Source organism: Plectropomus leopardus, chromosome 20, assembly GCF_026936395.1.
Source record: "Plectropomus leopardus strain MGB_pleo_1.0 chromosome 20, ASM2693639v1, whole genome shotgun sequence".
NCBI lineage: Eukaryota > Metazoa > Chordata > Actinopteri > Perciformes > Serranidae > Plectropomus > Plectropomus leopardus.
In genome coordinates, this window is record NC_142195.1 from 4482830 (window position 1) to 4504842 (window position 22013).

Below are 22013 nucleotides of genomic sequence, written 5' to 3' on the forward strand. Positions count from 1 at the left end.
ATTTTTTGTTTGAAAAATGACTTTGACTACAAAAATAGAAGAACATTGCTATTTCTGTCAGTCGTCTAACTAATTAGTCAACTAATTGTTTCGGCTCTAATTAAGAAAGGTAATCCTGCTGCCTTTTTGAACTGCAGACTCATCAGCTCACAAGCCAAACAGTCACAGGCCCTCCTGCTACTTGCCTTTCATCATTGAAAAAATAGATTTGACTATGTAAATGCAACTAAAGCAGGAAATGAGAATGCTGCATTGTAAAAAAAACAGGTCTGTCATCAAATGAGGCAGTAAAAGAAAATCACCAACAACCCAGTTATTCGAGTATTTGTGTCGGTAAAAGATTTAAAAGTTGAAATAGCACATAAAACACAGCACTTCGTAGCTTTGCGTATCTTTTACCCAGACAGGACTGGTCTCATTTAGCCCAGGGGTTGTGCTGGCTCGGAGCGACTGCAGGGGCAGGGAGTCGGTGTACGGCCGGCCAGTGGTTACCACGGAGACACAGGCCCAAGGTAAACAGTAGGAGCAGTGTTAGAGCTGAATCGTGCAGTGTCTATCCCCAACGTGGAGGGCTTTGGAAAAGCAGCCTGGAGTTAATATAAGAGTCTCCATTCATATCTATAGCTCCTTGCAGAGAGAGGAGCACTTTATCCACCGCTTTGGACGAAGATTGGGTGGTGGCACATTTCAATATTATCTGACGCAGAAGTGAAGGAGCAGTATTGTGCCGTATGAATTAGAGCCACTGGTTTCTGAGAGCTGCGACATGAATTGTATTTGTGTGTACAATAGCTGTTTTGAAAGCGTTTATCTGTGGAACAATGAGCAGTCTGTGGACAGCAGGGCATATGGTACAAATCAGCAACAGTGCAGGCCAATTTATTCTCATTGTACTGCACTTAAACAATATATTTTATGGTATCATTACTGACCACACACATGCACACAAAAACTCTCTCACTCTTTACTCTCACTTTTATAGATTAGGTTTTTTTTTCCCTAGAGCTTTCAAAGAGCTTTTGTTTAGGACTCATTGTAATCATGAATTAGTCAGAATTTGACTCATTACACGCTAAAATCCAGTTTTCCATTGAAATGAGCAAAGCTAGCATCACACCCATGATCTTACTTAGAACTACCCTTATGAAACAGGCTCTTTTGTACACCTGACAGTATTTTCAGGTCTTGTGCATAAAGTGGCATTTTGTGCCTAAATTTCCGTCTCAGTTGACGGTTGAGGTGATTTAAATACTGATTTATATATTTTTGTTATTGTCAACAGTAAACTGCATGAAAAGACACACAATAAATTGCATGTCACATGATGCTATGGCTGTGCGTTTGTCGGTAGAAGCTGACTCCCTTGGGCATGATGCAGCTGGCACTACGAAAGGTGTTATTGCATCGCATAACTCTTCGAAAGTTGGAAGTTTTGAATCCACAATTTATCCCTCATCCCAAATAATGACGGCTAGTGTGGTGGCAGCAATAGAAATAAAGCTGCTAATGTTTTGAACATCCATCCATGCTTCTTGGAATGTTATTGCAAGAGGAGAAGTTGCATAACATCGCGAGTTTTGTGCAAATCTGTAATAGAAACCTGCCTACTGTCAAGGGTGAAAAGTCAATCTTCCTGGACTGTAGCCAGCATATCGCTCCAGACGGACTGCACTACAATATCAGCTGGTGTGTGTCTCCTCCTCACATACTTATTAGGACTTTGTTGAGGCTGCAAAATCTCCAGTCAAAGTTCACCAAATTTGAACTCTAGACAAGGAGCAGTGAATCTGCTTTGCCACTGTTTGGACATGTTTTATTTGCCCTGTTGCTCACATTGAATGGAAGTGAGCCAGAGGCAATAATTTGCCAGTGTTAAGTTTGCTTATGTTACAGTGCCCTAAGGAGACGGATTAATACATCATTGGTTTATTGACTAAAATAAGACCATCCTTGTCCTTAAACTATGGAACCATATATGTTGCGTCCTGTAAATCTCTGTCAGCTTCAATTTCCAGCTACATCTTTTCTCTGCATGTTTTTTTTTGTCCCAGGTGTTGGACAAACACAAAGCTATGGACAGCATGGTGGAGCTGCTGCAGGTGTACCCCGAGGAGGACGAGGCGTACGGAGAGCTGCTGGAGGCGACGACTCAGCTCTACCACTACCTGCTTCAGCCTTTCAGGGACATGAGGGAACTGGCAATGCTGCGCAGACAGCAGATTAAGGTAAAACACACGAGCACACACACACACACACACACACACACACACACACACACACACACACACACACACACACACACACACACACACACACACACACACACACACCGATCCAAATACCATCTGTTTTAGGGCTTGATTTAAGTCGGTTTAGACCTCACAGTAGCCGGCTAACTGTCCTGGAACACACTTTGACTGCACCTCTCTCCTACAGCGTACACCATCAGTTACAATGCTATTCATGCAGTTTTAAAAGCCATGGATAGTGCTGAGAGACGAGGCCTGATGATGTCCTCGACTGAGCTCCTAAGCCCACTGTAATGACATTAGTTGCTGAGGATACATGTGGCGGCGATGATGATGGTGTAGTAGCTAGCCTGTAGCTTGGGGGCTGTGGAGGGCAGAGGATCAGCCAGAGAGGCTTTTTCCCCCCTCCACCCAGAGCGGCTTAACAACCAGCATAAGTATTATTACAGCAGCCACTAAACCACTCAGTAATTCTGCAGCCTCAGCACACTCTTCTGTTTTCCACTCTCTTTCTCCACTCCATCTTTGTTGTTTTTCTTCATTAGAGGCTTGAAAAGGGAAGTAAATCCACAGACTAATCTGTCCTTTCTCAAACAGCTGGAATCAGTCTTAACACATGCCTGTTGGGTCAATAGGTCAGAGTCCTTCACACTCAAAGTGCGCTTGTTCAACATTTAGGTCATTTCTGAATAAACGAGTTGGGATATGTTGAAATTCAACAGGAAAACTGATAATTTTTTTTCTTTCTAACTATAAACATGAGATTCCATATTTATCAGTACAGCAACAAAGCCAGACTATAAATTGATTAAAGGGATACTTCCCTCTATCTAACGAGCGCCTACATACCTCTCCAGCCCCCACAGTGAAGCTCCTTCAGTCACACCAGAGTGTTGTGTTTCCAAATTAGTCTGAACTGTGTTTAAAAGGAGACAGAAAAAGTAAGAGATATAACAAAGAAGTAACCGATGCAACATTTTCACTGGCCTCCATGCTGCTTTCTACTGTTTACCAACCTGTTTTTGTGGCCTGTCAGCGACATTAAAGGTGACATTAGTGACACTAGAAAAAAAAAACCAAACACACACACACACACACGCACAGAAAGGCATATCCGTCTGCTGTAGAGCCGTGTATACAGCTCTGCTCATCTGTCAATTGGAAAGGACTCTGTAGTCTATATTTTTTTTTAAAAAAACCTATCCACATGCTGATTTTAGTGGAAGAGCGATATGTCACCACTCCCTTTGTGATCATAGTTTATTTTATTTTCATATCTGACACTTTGCCTCCTTCCTCTCACTTGATGCATTATTTTACCTTGTCGTCTTTCACTCCCTGTGCTTCACTGTTTGAGCTCTATAGTGAGCAGTATATAGCGATTTTAAATGCTTCATCACATGAATCATCATCATTTTGTGACACCACTGATAAGAATAGCATTGCACCACTGCAGTCCATAAAATGCCTCACTTTGTGGGATTGTTAGTAAAAAGTATTTGGGAAGATTATGGTAATATTTAAAGCACTCTATATGCAGTGTTCCTCTAAGGTTAACTGCTGTGGCCTGGCAGAGTGGTGGGTTGGGAAGGGAAATGTCTCCTCTCTCAGTTAAACACTCATTCTTCCACATACCGCCAAATTACATTCTTAGATTTAACACTTGAGATTTCTTGAAATATTTATCATTTTTCAAAATATTTATCAGCCCACAAGCTACATAAACCAAAACAAACAAAAAAAAAAAAGCTCGCCACCGTTAAATCTGGTTTATAAATCAGGAGGAAATGCCAAACAAAACTGTGACTGGTGTGTGATGTGCATGCCAAACTAGTCAGAGAACACAAGCCAACCTCATGAGTGTTGGTTAAAAGGCTACTTTTTCCAACAGAGTCTGGCGCAGTACTCGCTTTCCATAAAACTAAAAGGGTTAACATGAATAAATTTGAGCAAACTTATCAGGAAACAACAAAGACAAAAAAACAAACTCTGATATGTTTTTTTTCCCTGGCTCAGCAAAAAAACAAACATGAAATTTGTCAACATGCAGGGATTCATTCACTACTGAGCCGATTTTTATCCAATAGGGACAATATCCTCACTTTACCTGCAGGAATTAATCACAGAAACCTTCCTCATTCCTGGACTCACAGGGGTGCATACCGCTGCAGAATGAATGAAAGAGAATTACTGAAATGAATATATATAAAAAATACTTTTTTTTTGTCTTGTTTGGTGTTTCCAGGCCCGCCAGGCTATACAATTGCAGTAAAAACACTAACACAGAACAGAAGTTTGACATTCAAATAAAATGACTGGCAGTAAATATAGTGCGCTAATTTTGGACGGAGCCTTTGAAGTCAGAGAAACCACTGTGCACAGGTGTGTCCATACCACGTAACTTAAGAGTCCCATCCAGTGAGTCCGAAAAAACACAGCAGAGGAGAAAGTCAGTGGCGGAGAGAAGACGCAGAAATACCAGGCTTATCCAACTGTGTGAAATAACATCAGCAGGCTAAAGGCTGTATGTTTGAGTTTTTCTGGACTGTGCAACTTGTGCAGCCTTTGACATTATGCAGGACGCATGCCGTCTCTGTATCTGTCCTCAGACACTCTCTGTTGTGTTGTGAGTACTTTCCCGTCTCTAAACTACATTCCATACACAGCATGCTCATCCAGCATCGTGTCACTAACCAGCACAAGGGACTGTGTGGGTGTGTTTTATGAGTGTGTATCACAGTGTGATGGTATTTGAGTTCTTGGGCGGATGCAGATCTAAATTGAGACGGTTCTCTGAATCACCAGAGTTTTTGTCACACTTTTTCTTAAAGGATCAGTGTGTTGTTTGATATTTTTATTATGGTTGACATATACCTTGAAAATTTCAAAACAAACTATGATTATATCTACTAACAAGTATTGCGGGTACATGAAATTCCTATATACTTACTTCCTCTGTGCCAAAGAGCTCCATTGTTGTACAAAAACTATTAAAAGCACATCAGTGAGCCACACTGTTACACTGGGTTGACATTTTCCCATAACCATGAACACACACAAACACACACACACACACACACACACACACACACACACACACACACACACTGCAGTTTATTTGGACTTAATCCCACATACACAGTTCCACTGCCATTAACATATACCAAATGTAGATTAATCCGCCAGTCCCCAACAAATTGCAATGGCAATTTTATTTATGTAGCATGTTTTAAACCTTGAAAATCACTAAAAAAGTTCTTGAATATAATTGAGAGGAGAACAGAAAGATAATTTTTTTTCTGAAAAGTATAAGAGAAATGTTTTAAACTAGTCAAACAAAAACAGACATGCTTGCAGTTATTATAGGGTATAACACCCTATGAGCTTAAAGCAGCAATACATCGGTAAAACCTAGTAAATAGTCAGCACCGGGATGTATCGCCCAAGCCAAGCATTCACACCAGAGCAGCGTTTGCCGTTAGCACAAGTTATGAGCTGTAATTTGGCAGTAAATCAGCAGCTGTGCTTGTCTGACTGTGGATGATGTTGTTGATGGTTGTGGAGAAACAATTTAAATCCTTGAAAATAAAAATTAGTGCTTTAAAGCGTACTTAAAAGTCCTTGAATTGGACCTGCCCCTGTCTGTGTTACCTCTTTTTGAGTGACACTGCCAACAATAACAGTGTCCAGCAGCTTTTTAAAAGAATGAAACCGCTTATTTAGTGACCCCTTTTTGAAGATTTACCAGTAGGAATGAATTAATTTAGGACTAAATGGCAAAAACACAGTGGGGAAGTCAAAAATGTATTAAGAGACAATCTAACACATTGCTGGTGTTCGTATTTTTATGTGGGATTGAATGTCATCACCTGAAAGCAACTAACAGTTATTTTCATAATCAGCAAATCAGAAGATTATTTTCTTTATAGTCAATTAGTTATTTTTACTAAAAAAGAGTTAGGAAAAATTAAAAATTGTCCTCTCAATTCTCCATAGCCTAGATTGCCATATTTTAATTGCTCATTTTGGGTGACCATCAATCAAGACACATACACACACACAAAAATCTTTTATATTCATGAAATACAAAAAATAAATAAATAAATAATCAGGTTTTTAAAAAACGATCAGTGAAAAGTCTGCATTTGACATAAAACCTCCTATCTCAAATAGGTCATAGCAGAATTTTAAGAGACTCTCAGCATAGTTTTCATGACTATTTTGATACAAAGTTTAACCCACCAGTGTGGCAGACAGCCCTCTGAGATTTCCTCTCTAAACAGAAAATCTACCCACGTTAGGCAATGAAAGGTGTTAATTTCTTTGTAGGGAATGTAAAACCTTCACAGAGAGCCATTTCCTGTCTATGCATCCCTCATTACTTAAGGCAGAGGTGCTGAGTTTGAAAGAAGTGGTCATTTAGGAGGCAGAGAGTATCTAATGAAAGATACTTTTGAGCTGCATTATGGGCGCTGTAGTTTCCTGTGTTTGGTGCTAATAGTCAGGACATCTTAATCTCTGATGCCTTGACTTTCATCTGTCTTTTGAGTCCTCCAGCTTCATATAGGTGCATTACTAAATTCCTGGAAACATGGATCGTGTCACTTTTACCTGAAGTCTTGTCTGTGCAACCCCCTCTAACCATTCTGCATGCTTCTGACCTGCCTCATGAAGCTTCCTGACAATCTGAAGTCTGTTGAAGGGCAAACTTTCCAGCTTCACCACCTGCTCCCCTTGGGGCCATCCAACAGCTGAAAACAAAACTGTATGCAAATGACTTCATGAAGCTGGAAGAGGTGCTTGGTTTCTCTCAAACTGATGAGACAGGGGATCAAGGAGATCCTCCGCTTTCGTGAAAAAGGGAAGGAGAGGGAGTGGGCAATACGGACATAGGCAACTGTCATTTACATGCAGTTTGCATCCTACTTAATGCCCCAAAGGTGAGGTGAAAAGGAGCAGAGCAGCAGAGTATCAGTTGCTTGGTAGAATTACAGGCTGTCCTCACCTCATCTGCATGTGTGAAAACACACGGACATGTGTGAGGATGCTGTGAAGCCAACACAGGCTCAGGCTCAAAGCCAGACTGAGGAAAAGATTTAACTCACTAGAGGTGTCAAACCGTAGAAGGACTGCTGTACAGGAGGTTAGGGGGAGTCAACGTGGTGTTTTTCTGGGCTGTGTTAAGGTTGCTGTGGTCAGAGGCTACACAGTTTTTACACTTAATTAACAGCTAATGTGTGTGTCTCTTTAGCTGCATTTATACATTTATAAACTATTACACTGCCGCGCTGTTCTGTTCATAACATCCAATCACGGAAGGGGTGGACAGAGCGGTCCCACCTCTGAGCCTGTAACAGAGGTAGTAACAGCGCAGTCAAGAACTCTGTGTAATACATGACGCCGGAAAGATGTGACTATGGGCGGCACACGTGTGACATTTTGACAATGTGTTTATGTCTGTGACCCACAGCGGGAGATTTGATTGTGATTGACATGTTATGCCTTTGTCATTGTTTAGAGAGCGCTGCCAACGACACATATATTATCTGTCACACTGGAGGCGGTAGCTTGTGTGTTAAACTTCACACCTGACATACCTCTTTTGATCTTAGGATGCTCCAATATAATGTATAGTCACACACTGGCGCAGAATGTCGCGCCATCATTTGGTTCTGTGTAAAAATGCAGGGACAGTATAAATAAATCAATAAATAAATGGGGGAGTTGGTTGCGGCCCTCGTTCTGTGTCACAGTCTTCTGTGGGTTCATGCATGCAATGCAGGCAGTTCTTTTTCTTTCTCAGCAGTAGTAAATAAACTAGTGATTATCCCTTTTTGTGACCAATTTAAATGTACAGAAAGTGAGAAAATATGGATGTGCATGACAGTGTTTCACGCAGAATGAGTGAGTGTGTGGCTGTGGCTGACTTTTTTTCTTCCTTTTAAATGTGTGTGTCCCTTTATATCATTTACCTCATTTCCACAGCAATTGGTGGGTGCACGCAGGTTTTTTAAACACGGGTAAACCCACTAAATGGCTTTATTCCCACTGCCAAACTTACAGCTGGAGAGGTAGTCGGCCTCTCTGTCAGCTGGCGTGTGTGTGTGTGTGTGTGTGTGTGTGCGTTGTCTTGTGTGTCCGTGTGACGTCACAGACAGGCAGGAGAACAGGTCAACAGTAGATAGCGGCAGAAGCAGAGGTCTTTTAAAACTTTTCAGTGGTTTCTTTTGGTTATTTATCTCTTACTTATTAAGTCCCCCTTTCAAACTAGGTGCAGATGTATTTGAATCTGTGTTTTATATATTTATTTTAACAGTGCTCCTAATGTTATGTTCGTTCAGGCTCCAAAAATAGGGACTCTATTTGTTGCGGCTGTTTTTATAGTGTTAGGCCACCACAAATAAATGAATGTTGGGGAAATCCTTTTATTACATAAAACCGAGTAAGCTGCAAATCCTCACAAATGAGAAGCTGAAACTTGTGTTGCTTGACACCAAAATAAATAGTTTTTTTTTTTGTTGATCGACCTATCCGATAATCATTGCAGCAGTTAGATGTAAACTCTGTCTGCGCTCCACAGTCATCTAAGCTTCAGAGAGTCAGTGAATGAAAGAGCAGGTGGAGCAGTGAATGAATGATCACCTGAATGAATCTACAACAAAAGGTGTCGAGTATTTTGGAGAATGGTGCATTGTTGGATGGCCTTATTTGCACGCTGAAATGATGCAGTGCCGGTGTCCTGTTGCCTGGAGGGTCAGAGGGCAGCCATGAATTAAAAATGAGGTTTCTCTGGAACGTGTCTGAGATACTTTTGTAACAAAGTGAGCTCCAGTTACTGTTTCTACTGCATTATTACATGACAACTGTTGTCATGGCGGTCCCTTAAACACCTGCCAGGTATACCTCCAGCTGTCAAGCAAATTTTACACAAATTTTGAAACATCACATAAGACAATATGCAAATTATTTGGCACTATGACCACGACATTAGTAAATGATACACCTGAATGTCAATTTGTATTAAGATTTTCTTTTAAATATATCATGACTCTTGCACATTTATAGATATTAACTATATAGATTCAATAATAAGTAATTCATTTTAAGGACAATATTCATTAATGATTAATGTAATTATTTTTCCAGGTGATCATTTGGTCTATAAAATGTCAGGAAATAGTACAAAAATGCCTGTCACAAATTTCTGAAGCCTGAGATGCAGTCTTCAAATGTTTTGTTTGTCCAATATACAGATCATGATGATGTAAAACAAAGAAAAGCAGTAAATCCAGATACTGCAGATACATTTTTTTTGTCCATCAATTCATTAATAAAAAAAACAAGGTCTTTCAGCTCTGAATTAATCAAATGAATGATTTTAAATCCTGACAAATCCAAATTCAATGTCTGTATTTTAATGTATAATGCAAATTTACAGCAGATAGACTGGACTCAACCCAGATATTTGTACATGTAAATGTAAATGCAAAGGGGCACAGATTCGATTTTTATAAATGAGCGGTGGAGGAGAAACAGATGTTTCCAGCGTTTCCTTGGTGATAAGCTATCACTTGTCTCTGTGTCTTAAAGGATAACGCTGGAGTGTTTTTCTTTTTGTAAACAAATTCCTTGAAAATATGTCTCACAAAAACACAGTTTATTTTCTTAAAAAGACAAGAAACTTCCCAAAGCAGCAAGACACTGTAGATTTTAGGAAATAAAGCAAACATCACTCAAACAGGAGCAAATAGTACATTTAATGGGGACTATTTTCAGAGGAAGATTAATCCGCATTTGGTGCTTTCATGAGTATTTGGAGCTGTGGGACGCCTTATGTGGGATTTAATCCAAATAAACTACAGTGTGTGTTCATGGTAATGAGGGAACATGTCACCCAGTACGAGTGTGTGGCTCACTGATGTGTTTTAAAGGAATACTTCACCCACCAAATGATCATTTGTATATCAGTTACTCACCCTGTGTTCTGTCGAATTTGGGAAGATAACTTCGTTTTTCGCACATGCCTCCGTATTTAACGAAGACTCCAAAAACACAGGGAATTCTTGGTTAATTGAAGTCTTAGGGGTCAGCCTTTAACAACAGCAAAATTAATTCAAAACATTTGTTCACACAAGTCATGCATAATAATCCATGTCTCATTTATCTAGTCATATGATCAGTGCATTTTTGCTCGAACCGTAACATTTAAAACACAGCGCAGGTGCATGAGAGCGTTTTTGTGATAATGTTTGATGTGCGTGAGGGTTTTGTAAACTGATGTTTTAAAGAGTTCTGCAGTAGTAAACACAGCCTTCTATAACTTTAATTCATCTAGATTTTTCTCTGCTTTTCTGGATTCTTCAGTCACCATGGGGGCATGTGGGGAAAATCAAAGGTTCTTTTTGCTGAAATCAAATCACATGAGGTGAGTAATTAATATGCAAAGTGGAGTATTCCTTCAGAAGTTTATGGACAACTAATGGAGCTCTCAGGCACAACACTCAATACTCCATTGTTTGTGCTGGCCTTTGCATTAGAGGGAATATTTAAAAAAAACCTGCTGGCCTCATCCTAACCTAGCTTTGTAGAGCTCGCCAGTGTTAATGTCCACCCATCCCCCACAAAAAAACACCTGCCTACTATCTAACACTATTTTAACCAAATAAGATAAGTTCCCACCATGACACCACGATGCTGTAATCCCAGCACTTCACCACAGGAACAGGCGTCACTTCTATTTTCAGAGAATTTGACACGTCTGTGTTTTGTCACCAGTAGCTGCTGACCAGAGGTGTTAAGGCAAATCACTAGCATCTTCCCCCGCTGCTTCCTGCCTGTTTTCAGTTGTGCATAAGAAAAGTTCTAATAAACAAGTTAACTGAGCATTACAACAGTCTGATGTGCCACAGAGCGACGATGTGACTGAAGTATGAAAGAAAAGTGAGTATATTGGACTCACATGAAAAGTTAGGCTTACAGAATTGTTCTCTGTGAGCTCATCTGTCCTCAGTCTCTGTGTCAGCCTGTATGATTATGAGTAGTGGTGAATGAGTGGTGTTTACATTGTGTGTCATTCATGAAAAAGGGTTTAGGTCATGAACTGTACTGAGTGACAGAAGTAGGTGACAGGTGAAAGGGAAATATCAACGTGTCTTGTTTGTTCAGTCAGGCTTGATATTTTTTTCACTCAGCCAAAATGCACTGCTGCAGAGCTCTACGGGTTTATGTCAACAGATGTTGTTTTCTTTCGCTGCATCAGGTTCGATCCCTTTCTGTCAATTGTGAGTTGTACAGGCAACGTGCATTCTTCTTGTGAGAGGAGACATTAGAAGATCCATCACCTCAACACTTAAAAATTGTCTCTTTCAAAGTGTTTCCTTGTTTAATATATTGACTTTACACAAAGGGGACAATAATTGAAGTGATAAATTAATTTCTAAGGCAGGATAATATGTGCAAATAATAATGTTATATAATAATGATGATAATAATACATTTTTATTTTATCGGCACCATTCAAAAAAAGTCACAAAGTGTTCATAAAAAACACATTTAAAAACAAAGACATAGAAACAAAAAAAGAGCCAAACACTTGGCACATAAAACACAGACAGGGTTTCTTACGTGTTAATTTTTTGTGGTGGCCTGCCGCCATGAAAACATCTGCCACCACAAATTGATTTGATATTTTTTGAGACTGACCGTTCATTAGGAGCACTGTTGAAAAATAGCACCATTTGGTTATTGAATGTTTTGTGGGCAACATCAGAGCAGTAGAACACCAGGCGCAGTGAAAGTGAAACCACTGATCGCTCTTGGTCAAAGAATCTGCAGCAGCTGCTCCTCTCATCCATCGACCTGATCAGCTCTGACTGGATCAGACCCATAAAACTGTCTGGATTTAGAGAGGGGAAACCGAATGGTTAAGAAGGGACACACACAAGATGAACTTGGATAAACTAAAATGTAAAAAAAATAAAACACAAGTTAAAACCACCTAATGACAATTCTAAAAAGTGGGTGGAGGACTTCAGGGTGCAAGAAGGGATGTTGGGCAATACAGATCAGATAAGCAACTTGAAGCAAGGCTTCTTAAGTAATCAAATATACCTAAAAATCTATTCTAAAAGCAACAGGGAGCCAGTGTTGCGGAGCAAGGATCAGTGATCTGTACAGGAGGAGTTACACAAAGCATCTTTTGAGCTGTTGCTGCAGCTTTTATATTAACCCAAACACATTCAGTTCAGACATGTGTCCTGTATGTAAAAGTGACCAGGGGTGCTCATTCACACGTTAAGACGACATGTTAAATTACAGAAAGATTGCTGTAAAGGAGTGCAGATCTAACTGTACATCAAACACAAGAACAAACAGATGGATGGATGGATGCTTTCTGCTTTGCATGAAACCAGTCCAACAACAGAGTGACAGGCATGGGCTAACTTGATACAAATATGTTTTGCTTCAGTTCAACAACCACAGGAACAAAAGGTAAACAGCAGATGGTTTTAAATGTCAAGTGTCAGAGGCAGTGTGACATGTCACCAGGTCTGACTGATCTGCTGACGGCACATTTCTTCTGCTTTTGGTGCTCTGTGGGTGTTCAATGCTGGAGCCTGCTCTTCTCTTCACATGTGTTCACATGTTGCTGCTGGCACTGTATCCTTTTCTGTTAAAGGATACCTGAACAGTGAGACCGCTGCTGAAAATTAACTTCTTGACTTCTCTCATTCCTGATTTTTTTTTTTCTTTTCTTCTATCAGACTTTTTCTTTCTGGTCTCTGACGTAATGTCTCCTCCCCAATTCGCTCCCAGTTTCACCTCCGAAACCACTCCCTGTTCTTGTGCCTCACGTGCAGTCTCACACACACACACACACACACACACACACACACACACACACACACACACACACACACACTACAATACACTGAGTATGCTGGATGACATAAATCAAGGCATTTGAGGTTTGTTGGTGTTTATTTTTGAGCACCTAGATGCATCTGTTTTACATTAAGATATTAATATATGACTGACTGTGCACGAGGCCCTCACAGGGAGTTAATGTGTCTGTGTACATTTTGTTCCATGTGGTCTTCTCTTGGAGGAGGGGGAAGGACACAGGGGCGGGGGGTCTGCTCTCAGTCAACACCCAGGACAGGACTCCACGTGGCACTGCTTTTTCCCTATTTCTCACTCTTTTTCACATGGCCCGACACGAGCCGGTGAACTGTGAAACATGAGCCGTGGCTGACATGCACTCTTGTGCCACGTAATATAAACTTCTTCTAGAGTGTATGCAGATTTTTTTTGTCATGAGAGATTTTTTCTTCTCTTTTCCGTATTTATTGTTCCAGCAGCCCAGTAGGACACTGGGTTAGTGTCACTCTAAACATAAACATGCACAGGCATGCCTTTGGTCACTGTTACCACCATCTGCTGTAACCTGCTGGTATTACAGAGCAGTGTGGTGACTGGTCCTATCAGGGTTTTCAGGGGAGAGTTCATGGAGTTCACAGAGGGAGAGAGCTGAGACAAAGATACTGTGTGAGGAGAAAGGGACCTGTGCATGCTAGTGCTCTAGACAGTAATAAGTTAGTATTTGTATTTTGGCACTCGGATAGTGGAGGCAATCAAAACCGTCAGCGCCACATTTTTGCAGTTGGTCATATTAGTGGTATCTCACCAAATACCTCATACCTCAAAACTGAACACACAGACGTGATACACATATTTTTATAGCTAGTTTGAGGCTAACATTTCAATGTCCGTCATGAATTAAGGTACATAAATCTGCTGAGAAATCACAAAAAAAGATGCTTAATGTAACTCCAAAACTTGCCTGAAAATGATCATGTTTTTAAAATTTTCTTCACTGTTAAAGTAATACGGTGATAGTTGTCTATACATCATGGGTACATTGCAAACAGGAACTTTAATGGTGCCAGTTTGCAAGCTCAAGCTCACTGAATCCAATGTGGATTGTAGGACACAATGTCCATGATTTCCAAAAACAAATTTGAGATATGGACTCGTCAGACTGCAGCACACTGTTGTACTTTGTGTCAGTCTGTTTCAAATGAGCTCAGGCCCAAATGAGTCTGCAGTGTTTCAGGATGTTGTTGATATAATGCTTTCAGCAATTTGAAATGTGGACCGTGTGTCAGTCCACAGTGTGTCAGTCCATGTCAGATGAGCTCAGGCCCAAAGGTGATGGAAGTATTTCTGGAAGTTGTTGATTTATGGCTTTCAAAAGTTTGAAATGTGTACTCGTCAGACCACATTACGCTTTTCCACTTTGTGACAGTCCATGTTAGTCGGCAGCGTTCCTGGATGTTGTTGATATATGGCTTTGAACAGTTTGAAATGTGGACTCGTCAGACCACAGCACACCTTTACACTTTGTGTCAGTTTGTCTCAGATGAGCCCAGGCCAAAATAAGTCAGCAGCTTTTCTGGATGTTGTTGATGTGTGGCTTTCACTTTACGTAGGCTAAAAGTAAGACAAAGAATAGAATAACAATAGGAGTGACGAGAACTGCTGATATAAACTGTGGCCATGATGCACTATATCTGCACTGACTGAACTGCAGATAACGACCTGCTTTCTTTGACCCCCATCAGATCTCACTGGAGACGGAGCGCTTGGGTCCTCGTCGAGTGGAGAGCCTGAGGAAAGAGGATGAAGAGTGGCAGAAGAAGGCTCACGCCGCCGTACTCTCTATACAGGACCTGACTGTCAAGTTCTTTGAAACCACAACACGGGCACAGAAAGGTAAACACACGAGAGGAGGCATTTCCTGCATTTATAAAACAGTCAGGGGCTTTTGTCGTTGCTGCGATCTTTGAACCTTTTGTTTTGTATGTTTACTCTATAACAAAGTGCACTTAAAACTCCACGTAGGGGTGATTTAAAACCAACATTCTCCATGTTTGATGGCTTTCACATACCAAAGTCATATCTACAAGCCCCCCCTGCCTCCAGAAATTAAAAAAAAAAAAAAAAAGTTTAATATATCATCATTTTGCTATGTAATTCATAGCAAAATCAACTCATGTAGTTTATCAACTACATGATGAATAGTCAATTTCTGACATTTAATATGTGTTACAGCTTTATATGAGCGGATGCGTGCAGACCAGAGGAAGTTTGGCAAGTCGGCGTGGGCAGCAGCGGTGGAACGCATGGAGCGGCTACAGTACGCTGTTTCCAAAGAAACTCTGCAGCTGATGAGAGCCAAGGAAATATGCCTGGAACAGAGGAAACATGGCTTGAAGGAGGAGGTAAAGTACACCAGGACACACACTGATGCTACTCACAAGGAAATTCTCCACTGATGTAGACCCAGCTGTGTGTTAATGTCAGATCTTGAAGTTTATCTGATTGTGTGCTTAAAAACGCTGATACACTAGATGAGTTTGTCAGATGCCACAATAACCAGTGGTTTAAGAAAAACAAACGTCTTTACTTAAAGTAAAACTTAACCCGTCCAAGTGACCATTTTTATATTACTTACTCCCCCCCGTTGCCTTAAATTCTTGAAGGAAGCGTTTGGGTTTTTTTTATTTGTTTGTTTTTTGCATGTCTCTAGGGTAAACAAAGAATCCAAAAACCTGAAAAATTGTAGCTGAGTTAAGGTAAGTGGGGTCCAAGTTTAACAAAAGTTAAACCTTTGTAAAACAAAAGTAAAAAATGTCTTCACAAATTCCATGTAACACAGGGTTAGTATCTGATATACAAATGGTCATTTGGGGAATGAAGTATTCAGTGAAGTAAAAGTAACAATATCACAGTATAGAGATACTCTATTACAAGTTAAAGTTCTGCAAACAAATTCTGACTTAAATAAAAGTGCACAGGTTTTGGTTCAGCAAACATACTTACTATGCAGAATGGCCCATGTCGAAATCATATATATTATATTATTAAAGTAAGTCATGCATTCTTGTGTACATCACCTTAATGTTGCAGCTCATAAAAGTGAAACTTGTGTTAAAAAGTACAAAATTGGGTCTCAAAATGTAGTGCAGTGGAAGTATTAAGTAGCATGATATGTAAATATATAAGTGAAGTGCCTCAAAAGTCAAATCATAAATGGACCTGACTGACAGTAACAAGAGTGAGTGACACAGACACTTGGAAAAAGACAAGTGGATAGAGAAAGGGGAAAAGCAATATAATGACTGTGTTAGTAATATGACCTCATTGCTCAGACATCCTGCAATGGAGAGAATAACATCCTGGTGTACAACAGTGGAAGTGACTCACTGGAAATGACTGTTGGGGTCAAATACTCGCTGTTCATGTGTAAATACATTAAAAAAAAGACCCTGTTGTGTGCGGGAGCCATCTAGCTTTGCCGCCTCAGGTTCAGTTTCCACCTTTTGCTGTTCAAAATAAATGCACAGACAGGAAGTCCTGAAGAATCCCCCGGCCCGTGGTGTATGCACTCTGATCTATTATAGGAAAGTAATGCAGGTGTGTGTTTTTTTTGCTGTGTCTTCTAGATGCAGGGTCTGCAAGGTGGGGAGGATGCCATGGTGCGTCTGGACCAGCTCGAGGCGCTGTACTATGAGTTGCAGCTGCAGCTGTATGATATTCAGGCAGAGGTGCTGCGCTGTGAAGAGCTGCTGCTCACTGCACAGCTGCAGAGTCTGCGCAGGCAAATGACAGGTGAGCATCCGTTTTTGTAATAGCTTAGTGTGACAGACAGACTGTGTGTCAATGGCATTTGTCTGTCACGAAAAATTGCAGAGCCTGACTGATAACATCAGCTGATTAGTGATTATTCTTGGGCTATATATGGGCAGATGAGTAACATAGAGTGTATAATAAAGATGGATGACATGACATAGCTCCCTAAACGTGAAACCAAACCATCTCGATCGCCCCCTGGTGGCCCCCTCCTTGTTAGTGGATGAGCAATGGGCCAGCCTAAAAACAAAAAAAGAAAACACTAAAACATTAAATAAATGTTTCCCAAGGAGGTTTTCTGCCATTTTAGGTAGTTCTTATCATGCGTGGGTAATAGCCAGGCTAGAGGAATCATGTTTTCAGGTTGTTCATCCCTGTACAGGTCCTTATGTACGTCCGCGCCATTCTCGTGAACACGATACATCAAGATCGCCTTGTGGACATTTCTTCAAATTTGACACAATTGTCCACTTAGATCCAGTGATAAAATGTTTTTGGTGTTCATAGGTCAAAGGTCAAGGTCACTGTGACCTCATCTGTCTCTGGCGTCATCATTGACAGCTGTTTGTGCCAAGTGATCAAATGGCACTGCTTGTGATTGGTTGGACAGCAGGAACTTGATACTACAGAGATCGCTGCCATGCAGACTCTTTCTTCAAATGACAAAACCAGTGCAGAATGGCATTTAAAGTATTTGGGATAATTTGGCCTCTTTTGTGTATGACTGATGGAAGCAGAGACGCGTTGTCACTACCAGCAGTACAGAAATGCAAAAGATATATTTACCAACTGCAACAAATAACTAAATACATATCTATCATAAGCCTTTCAAAAACACATTTAAAGGATCCAAAAATGTTTGTTTTATTGTTAAAAAATGTTTTTTTGTCAATGTGTGATAATCAGATTTTTGTTATTAGTTGTAAATGTAATTAACAATAACTTAATCTTTTTTTATGAGTCCCTGAAGGCCATATTTTCTACATTGTTTAATTACTGCTTAGTGCTGCTCACGTTGTTTATTAGTTTTATAAAAAGAAACAAACTGTTTTTTAATCCCAGTCTGATCTATAATTAGTTTTGTTTATTACAGTTATTTATCAGGTACCATTATAAAACATTGATCTCATACGAGGAAAAGAGTCTAACACATTCAGCAACTAGCTGATTTCCATTTGTAGTCTTCAGAAAAATGTCTGCAGGTGTTCCTTTTCATCGATTTTAATTTCCAGTAGCCTTGCAACCATGTGATGTAGCCAGCTGTGAGTGTAACGGCACATTTCTAAAATACTAACTTTAATTCAGACTGTGCACAGCCGCCACAAGTGTTCTCATTAGTGGGTGATTGAACTGCTGTCGAATCATTTTTCAGATTTTCATTTTTCAGATGCTTTATACCAGCGATATAGATTAGGAATATTTTACGAGGAGCGTTCATAAGCTACATTTTGATGAGTCTGCTCCGTTGTTGTACCAGAGCGACAGGATGAGGTGGTGTACTACGACGCTTTTGAGAGCACCGATGCCATGAAGGGTGAGGAGGATCCCGCAACCCCGCCGTCCCCCCTCAGAGATGAAGAACTCAGCGTCCTACAGCAGAGGACACGGCAGCTGGAGGCCCGCAGAGGCCGCATCACGGCCAAGAAAGTCTACCTCAAAAACAAGAAGGTAAGCACTTGAGAACAGCGCCTGAGAAAATGTACTTAGTTACATTACAGCACTTAATACCAGCTACACAGGTTAGTTTATTTCATCTTTTTTTTCATTAATAGGAAATCTGTATCGTCAATCACAACCAGAAGTTACAACAGCGACAAGGTAGCCATGCTGATTCCCTGCAGACACTGCAACAGGTAAGATTCAAATATTTATAGTCTGTGGGCGCATGTGATAGCATGTACAGCCATTCTATAAGCATTTACATATTTAGTGACAGGTTTTGGTGTTGTAAATTGAGACAAGCCATCAGTAGTGAAAAACCACAATCATATATCAAAAAAAGTGCTTGGCAGAGGGTTTAAAACAGTTGGCAGAGTTTTCAGCAGGAAGTTTGTTTGGCTCTTTAATGAACAAAAGGACATCTTCTTCTGATCTTGTGAGGTACTGTCTTCTTTTGGTATTTGGGGTTTTAGTTTATTACTGTGCGTTTCTAATAAGGAACTGCTAAAATACAGGAGAACCCAAACACAACACCTGTCCTGTTAAACTGCTTTTCTTCCCTTTATTCACATGTATATGTGAGCATGTGGTGTTCTGAAAAATCTTTTCTTTCATTGAAATTCTCTCCATGGACTGGCAAAAGTGACTGTATGGGATGCCAGTCTCAATAATTTTGTCATCAACTTATTGATGTCTACAAAAATGATTAAGGTCATCCATGTAATTATACAGTATTGCCTTTGTATTTAAAAGCATGTTTGATACATGAGAGTAGCACCAAACTTTTAGCCAACAGGATGCCAGAATAAACCTGGAATTATGACAGAATTATAAGACTGGGATGCAGTGCCTTTGTGTTTTTACACAGCGCCTAAGCTGAATGAAATGAAAAAAAAAACTATGCTGAAACACTGTCATCTCTAGTCTAAATAATGAATTACTTATTGAAAGGCTTGTTGTAAATAATGTCAGTGCATAAAATGAACATTGTTTTTTGCAATAATTTCAAGGACAATATTATGGCTGGACCCAAATGTTCGGGTATTCTTTAATTGGTTTTCAATTTCGGAATTTCGATATTGTTTTTATTCATTTTATTTTTGTGCAGAGGACAAATGCCGTTCAGTGTTCAGTGAGAACATGGTATTTGGGATAACCCTAGATAATGTATCGTCCGACAGAAGCCGTTATTTGGACAGGCCTACTGTATGGGCCAGCAGAGCCAGCTTTTCCAGGAGGTCTCTTGCAAGTCTGAGTTTAACTGACAGCTTTCGCATCATCCTAAATGAACTTGTAACCACATCAGATCTTCTCTGTCGTTTCCTGTAAAGGGAGCTGAAGCTGAGGAAGATGAAGCCAGGAGCAACACTAGAGTGAGTCAGGAGAGGCAGAGGACTCTGGACAGACTTCGCAGCCTCAAACAGGTGAGACTCAGACCTTCACTAACGATTAGCTCCTTCTCAGGAGTACCTGTGACCTTTGACCTGTGACCAGTGACCCTAATGTCAGACCTCCTTTTGTTGACCCTCCATATCAGCGTTATCCAGGCCAGGTGACTCTGAAGTCCAGCCGGCTGCGTCTGAGTCAGCCTCACAGCCGGAGGAGAGCAGGACAGCTGCCCAGCACTCACTCAGCCAGCGTTCAGACCGACTGCATCTCAGATCTCCCAGAACTCTCTGCACCTCCGCCCGACGTCTGCGGCTGCGACAGCGTCTCCTTACCTACAGTTGAACTCGAAAATCTCGACTCTTCGCCTCCATTCCTCTCTCTGCCTCCCCTCTCAGCCTCCCCATCTATTCTTTCACTGGGTCCTCCTCCCCCTCCGCCTCCTCCTCCACCCCCCCCTCCTCCTCCGCCACTTCCTCCCTCAGAGGAGCAGCAGCAGCAGGTCGAGGGCAGGAGAAATGATCCCAGGCCAGTGCAGCATCATAAAAGCGAGTCTGAATCGTCCTCTCTACCCCTGGCTCCGTTTTCCCCCCGCTTCTTCGACAGCAGTCAGCTGCAGACGGCGAGGAAGAAGCTGAAGAAGACGGCCTCACTGGACTCGTCGCAGTGGAGGAGAGGTGAGGAGAAAGCTCACATTCTTCACTTTAAAAGCTTCCTTTTGACATTTATTATATGAAAAGTCTTCGTTAACCCTTTGAAACCAGAATAAAATTGCTTGATTTTTTTTTTTTTTTTTGAAAACGTGAAGAAGGTAGTGAGTCACTTAACAAGACATAGGCCAAAAATAAGCAATAAATCAGTAAAAAAGAAAAACATTTCCTAAAAATAAACAACAAAAAAAACATTTGAAAACAGAGAAAATAAACTTTATTATTTTCTCTATATATTTTTTCTTCCCCCTATAACATAATTTTAATATATGATTCTAAGAATTCTAAATGGAATTTTCTGGATATTTTTCCCTTCTTTTTTCATCATGTCTAACAATCCCCGTCAGCTAATTTTCAGGTCTATTCCTCGTCACCTGTTACTATTTTGTTTTGCAGTTTGCAGGACATTTCTTGCTAAGTTGCACATTGTCTTCAAAGAAACATTTTCTCAAGTTTCGCAGGCTTAAATTCCTGTGAAAGTCATCTGAACACAGCACACAGACACTGATGTCTATCCTGGTGTTGAAGATTAAATTTGTAATCCTTAAGATTTTTAATCCTGGTTTATTTGGAGACATCGGTGGTTACTGGTGGTAACAGCAAACGTGTTTTCATACTACATTTCCCATAAGTCAAAGCAGCGTATTTCGAAATGCAGCTAGTTTATTAGAAATCCAACAGACAAGCAGCAGGTATGTGTGTTTGCAGTGCAGCCTAACAAACATACAAGCAATAATCTGTCCTTTTCCATCATGGCACGGGCAGTGTCATCATGACTTTCAGCACAGGAACAACAACACTAACAATAAAAACTACAATATACAGATGTAATTGCATAGTTTAAATAACCTTTATTTGTACAGCACTTCTCATAATGTGCTGTAATCTGAGTTCCTCTGTGGTCTGTTGTGGTGTAGCCAGTGTGGCTGGGCAGGTATGTTAGTGCACGTGTAAATGGACCTGCATTTTAATAGTGCTTCTGTTGTCATTCAACCACTCAAAGCGCTTTCACATGACTTGTCAAACTCACATATACAAACCTACATCTATGCACTGATGCCACCTGCTGTCCAAAGGCCACATCTATCTGTATGTCTGTCTGTCTATATATATTTATACATACATAGATACGTAGAAAGATAGATATTGTCTTTCTTAACCATTTTTTGTATGTAACTGGATTGTATTTTTTCTATATTTAACTTTAAAAATGCTTATGAAAAACTTTAATGAATTGAATGATATTTTTTCATATTTCTGCTATAATTTTTTGTCCTCCTACAGCTTTTCCATTCTACTTTAATACTTTGGCAGG

General features: G+C 40.4%; 1 protein-coding gene across 1 annotated transcript in view; it reads left to right on the forward strand.

Moving 5' to 3' along the window:
- Positions 1 to 22013, forward strand: part of jmy (junction mediating and regulatory protein, p53 cofactor) — a 37980-nt gene that overhangs the window by 9370 nt on the left and 6597 nt on the right. The window contains exons 2-9 of the mRNA XM_088071063.1: positions 2052 to 2225; positions 14873 to 15023; positions 15363 to 15532; positions 16757 to 16922; positions 18421 to 18611; positions 18716 to 18796; positions 19934 to 20026; positions 20140 to 20665. Of these exons, the coding sequence (XP_087927189.1) occupies positions 2052 to 2225; positions 14873 to 15023; positions 15363 to 15532; positions 16757 to 16922; positions 18421 to 18611; positions 18716 to 18796; positions 19934 to 20026; positions 20140 to 20665 (1552 nt within the window). The remainder of the gene's footprint in view (positions 1 to 2051; positions 2226 to 14872; positions 15024 to 15362; positions 15533 to 16756; positions 16923 to 18420; positions 18612 to 18715; positions 18797 to 19933; positions 20027 to 20139; positions 20666 to 22013) is intronic.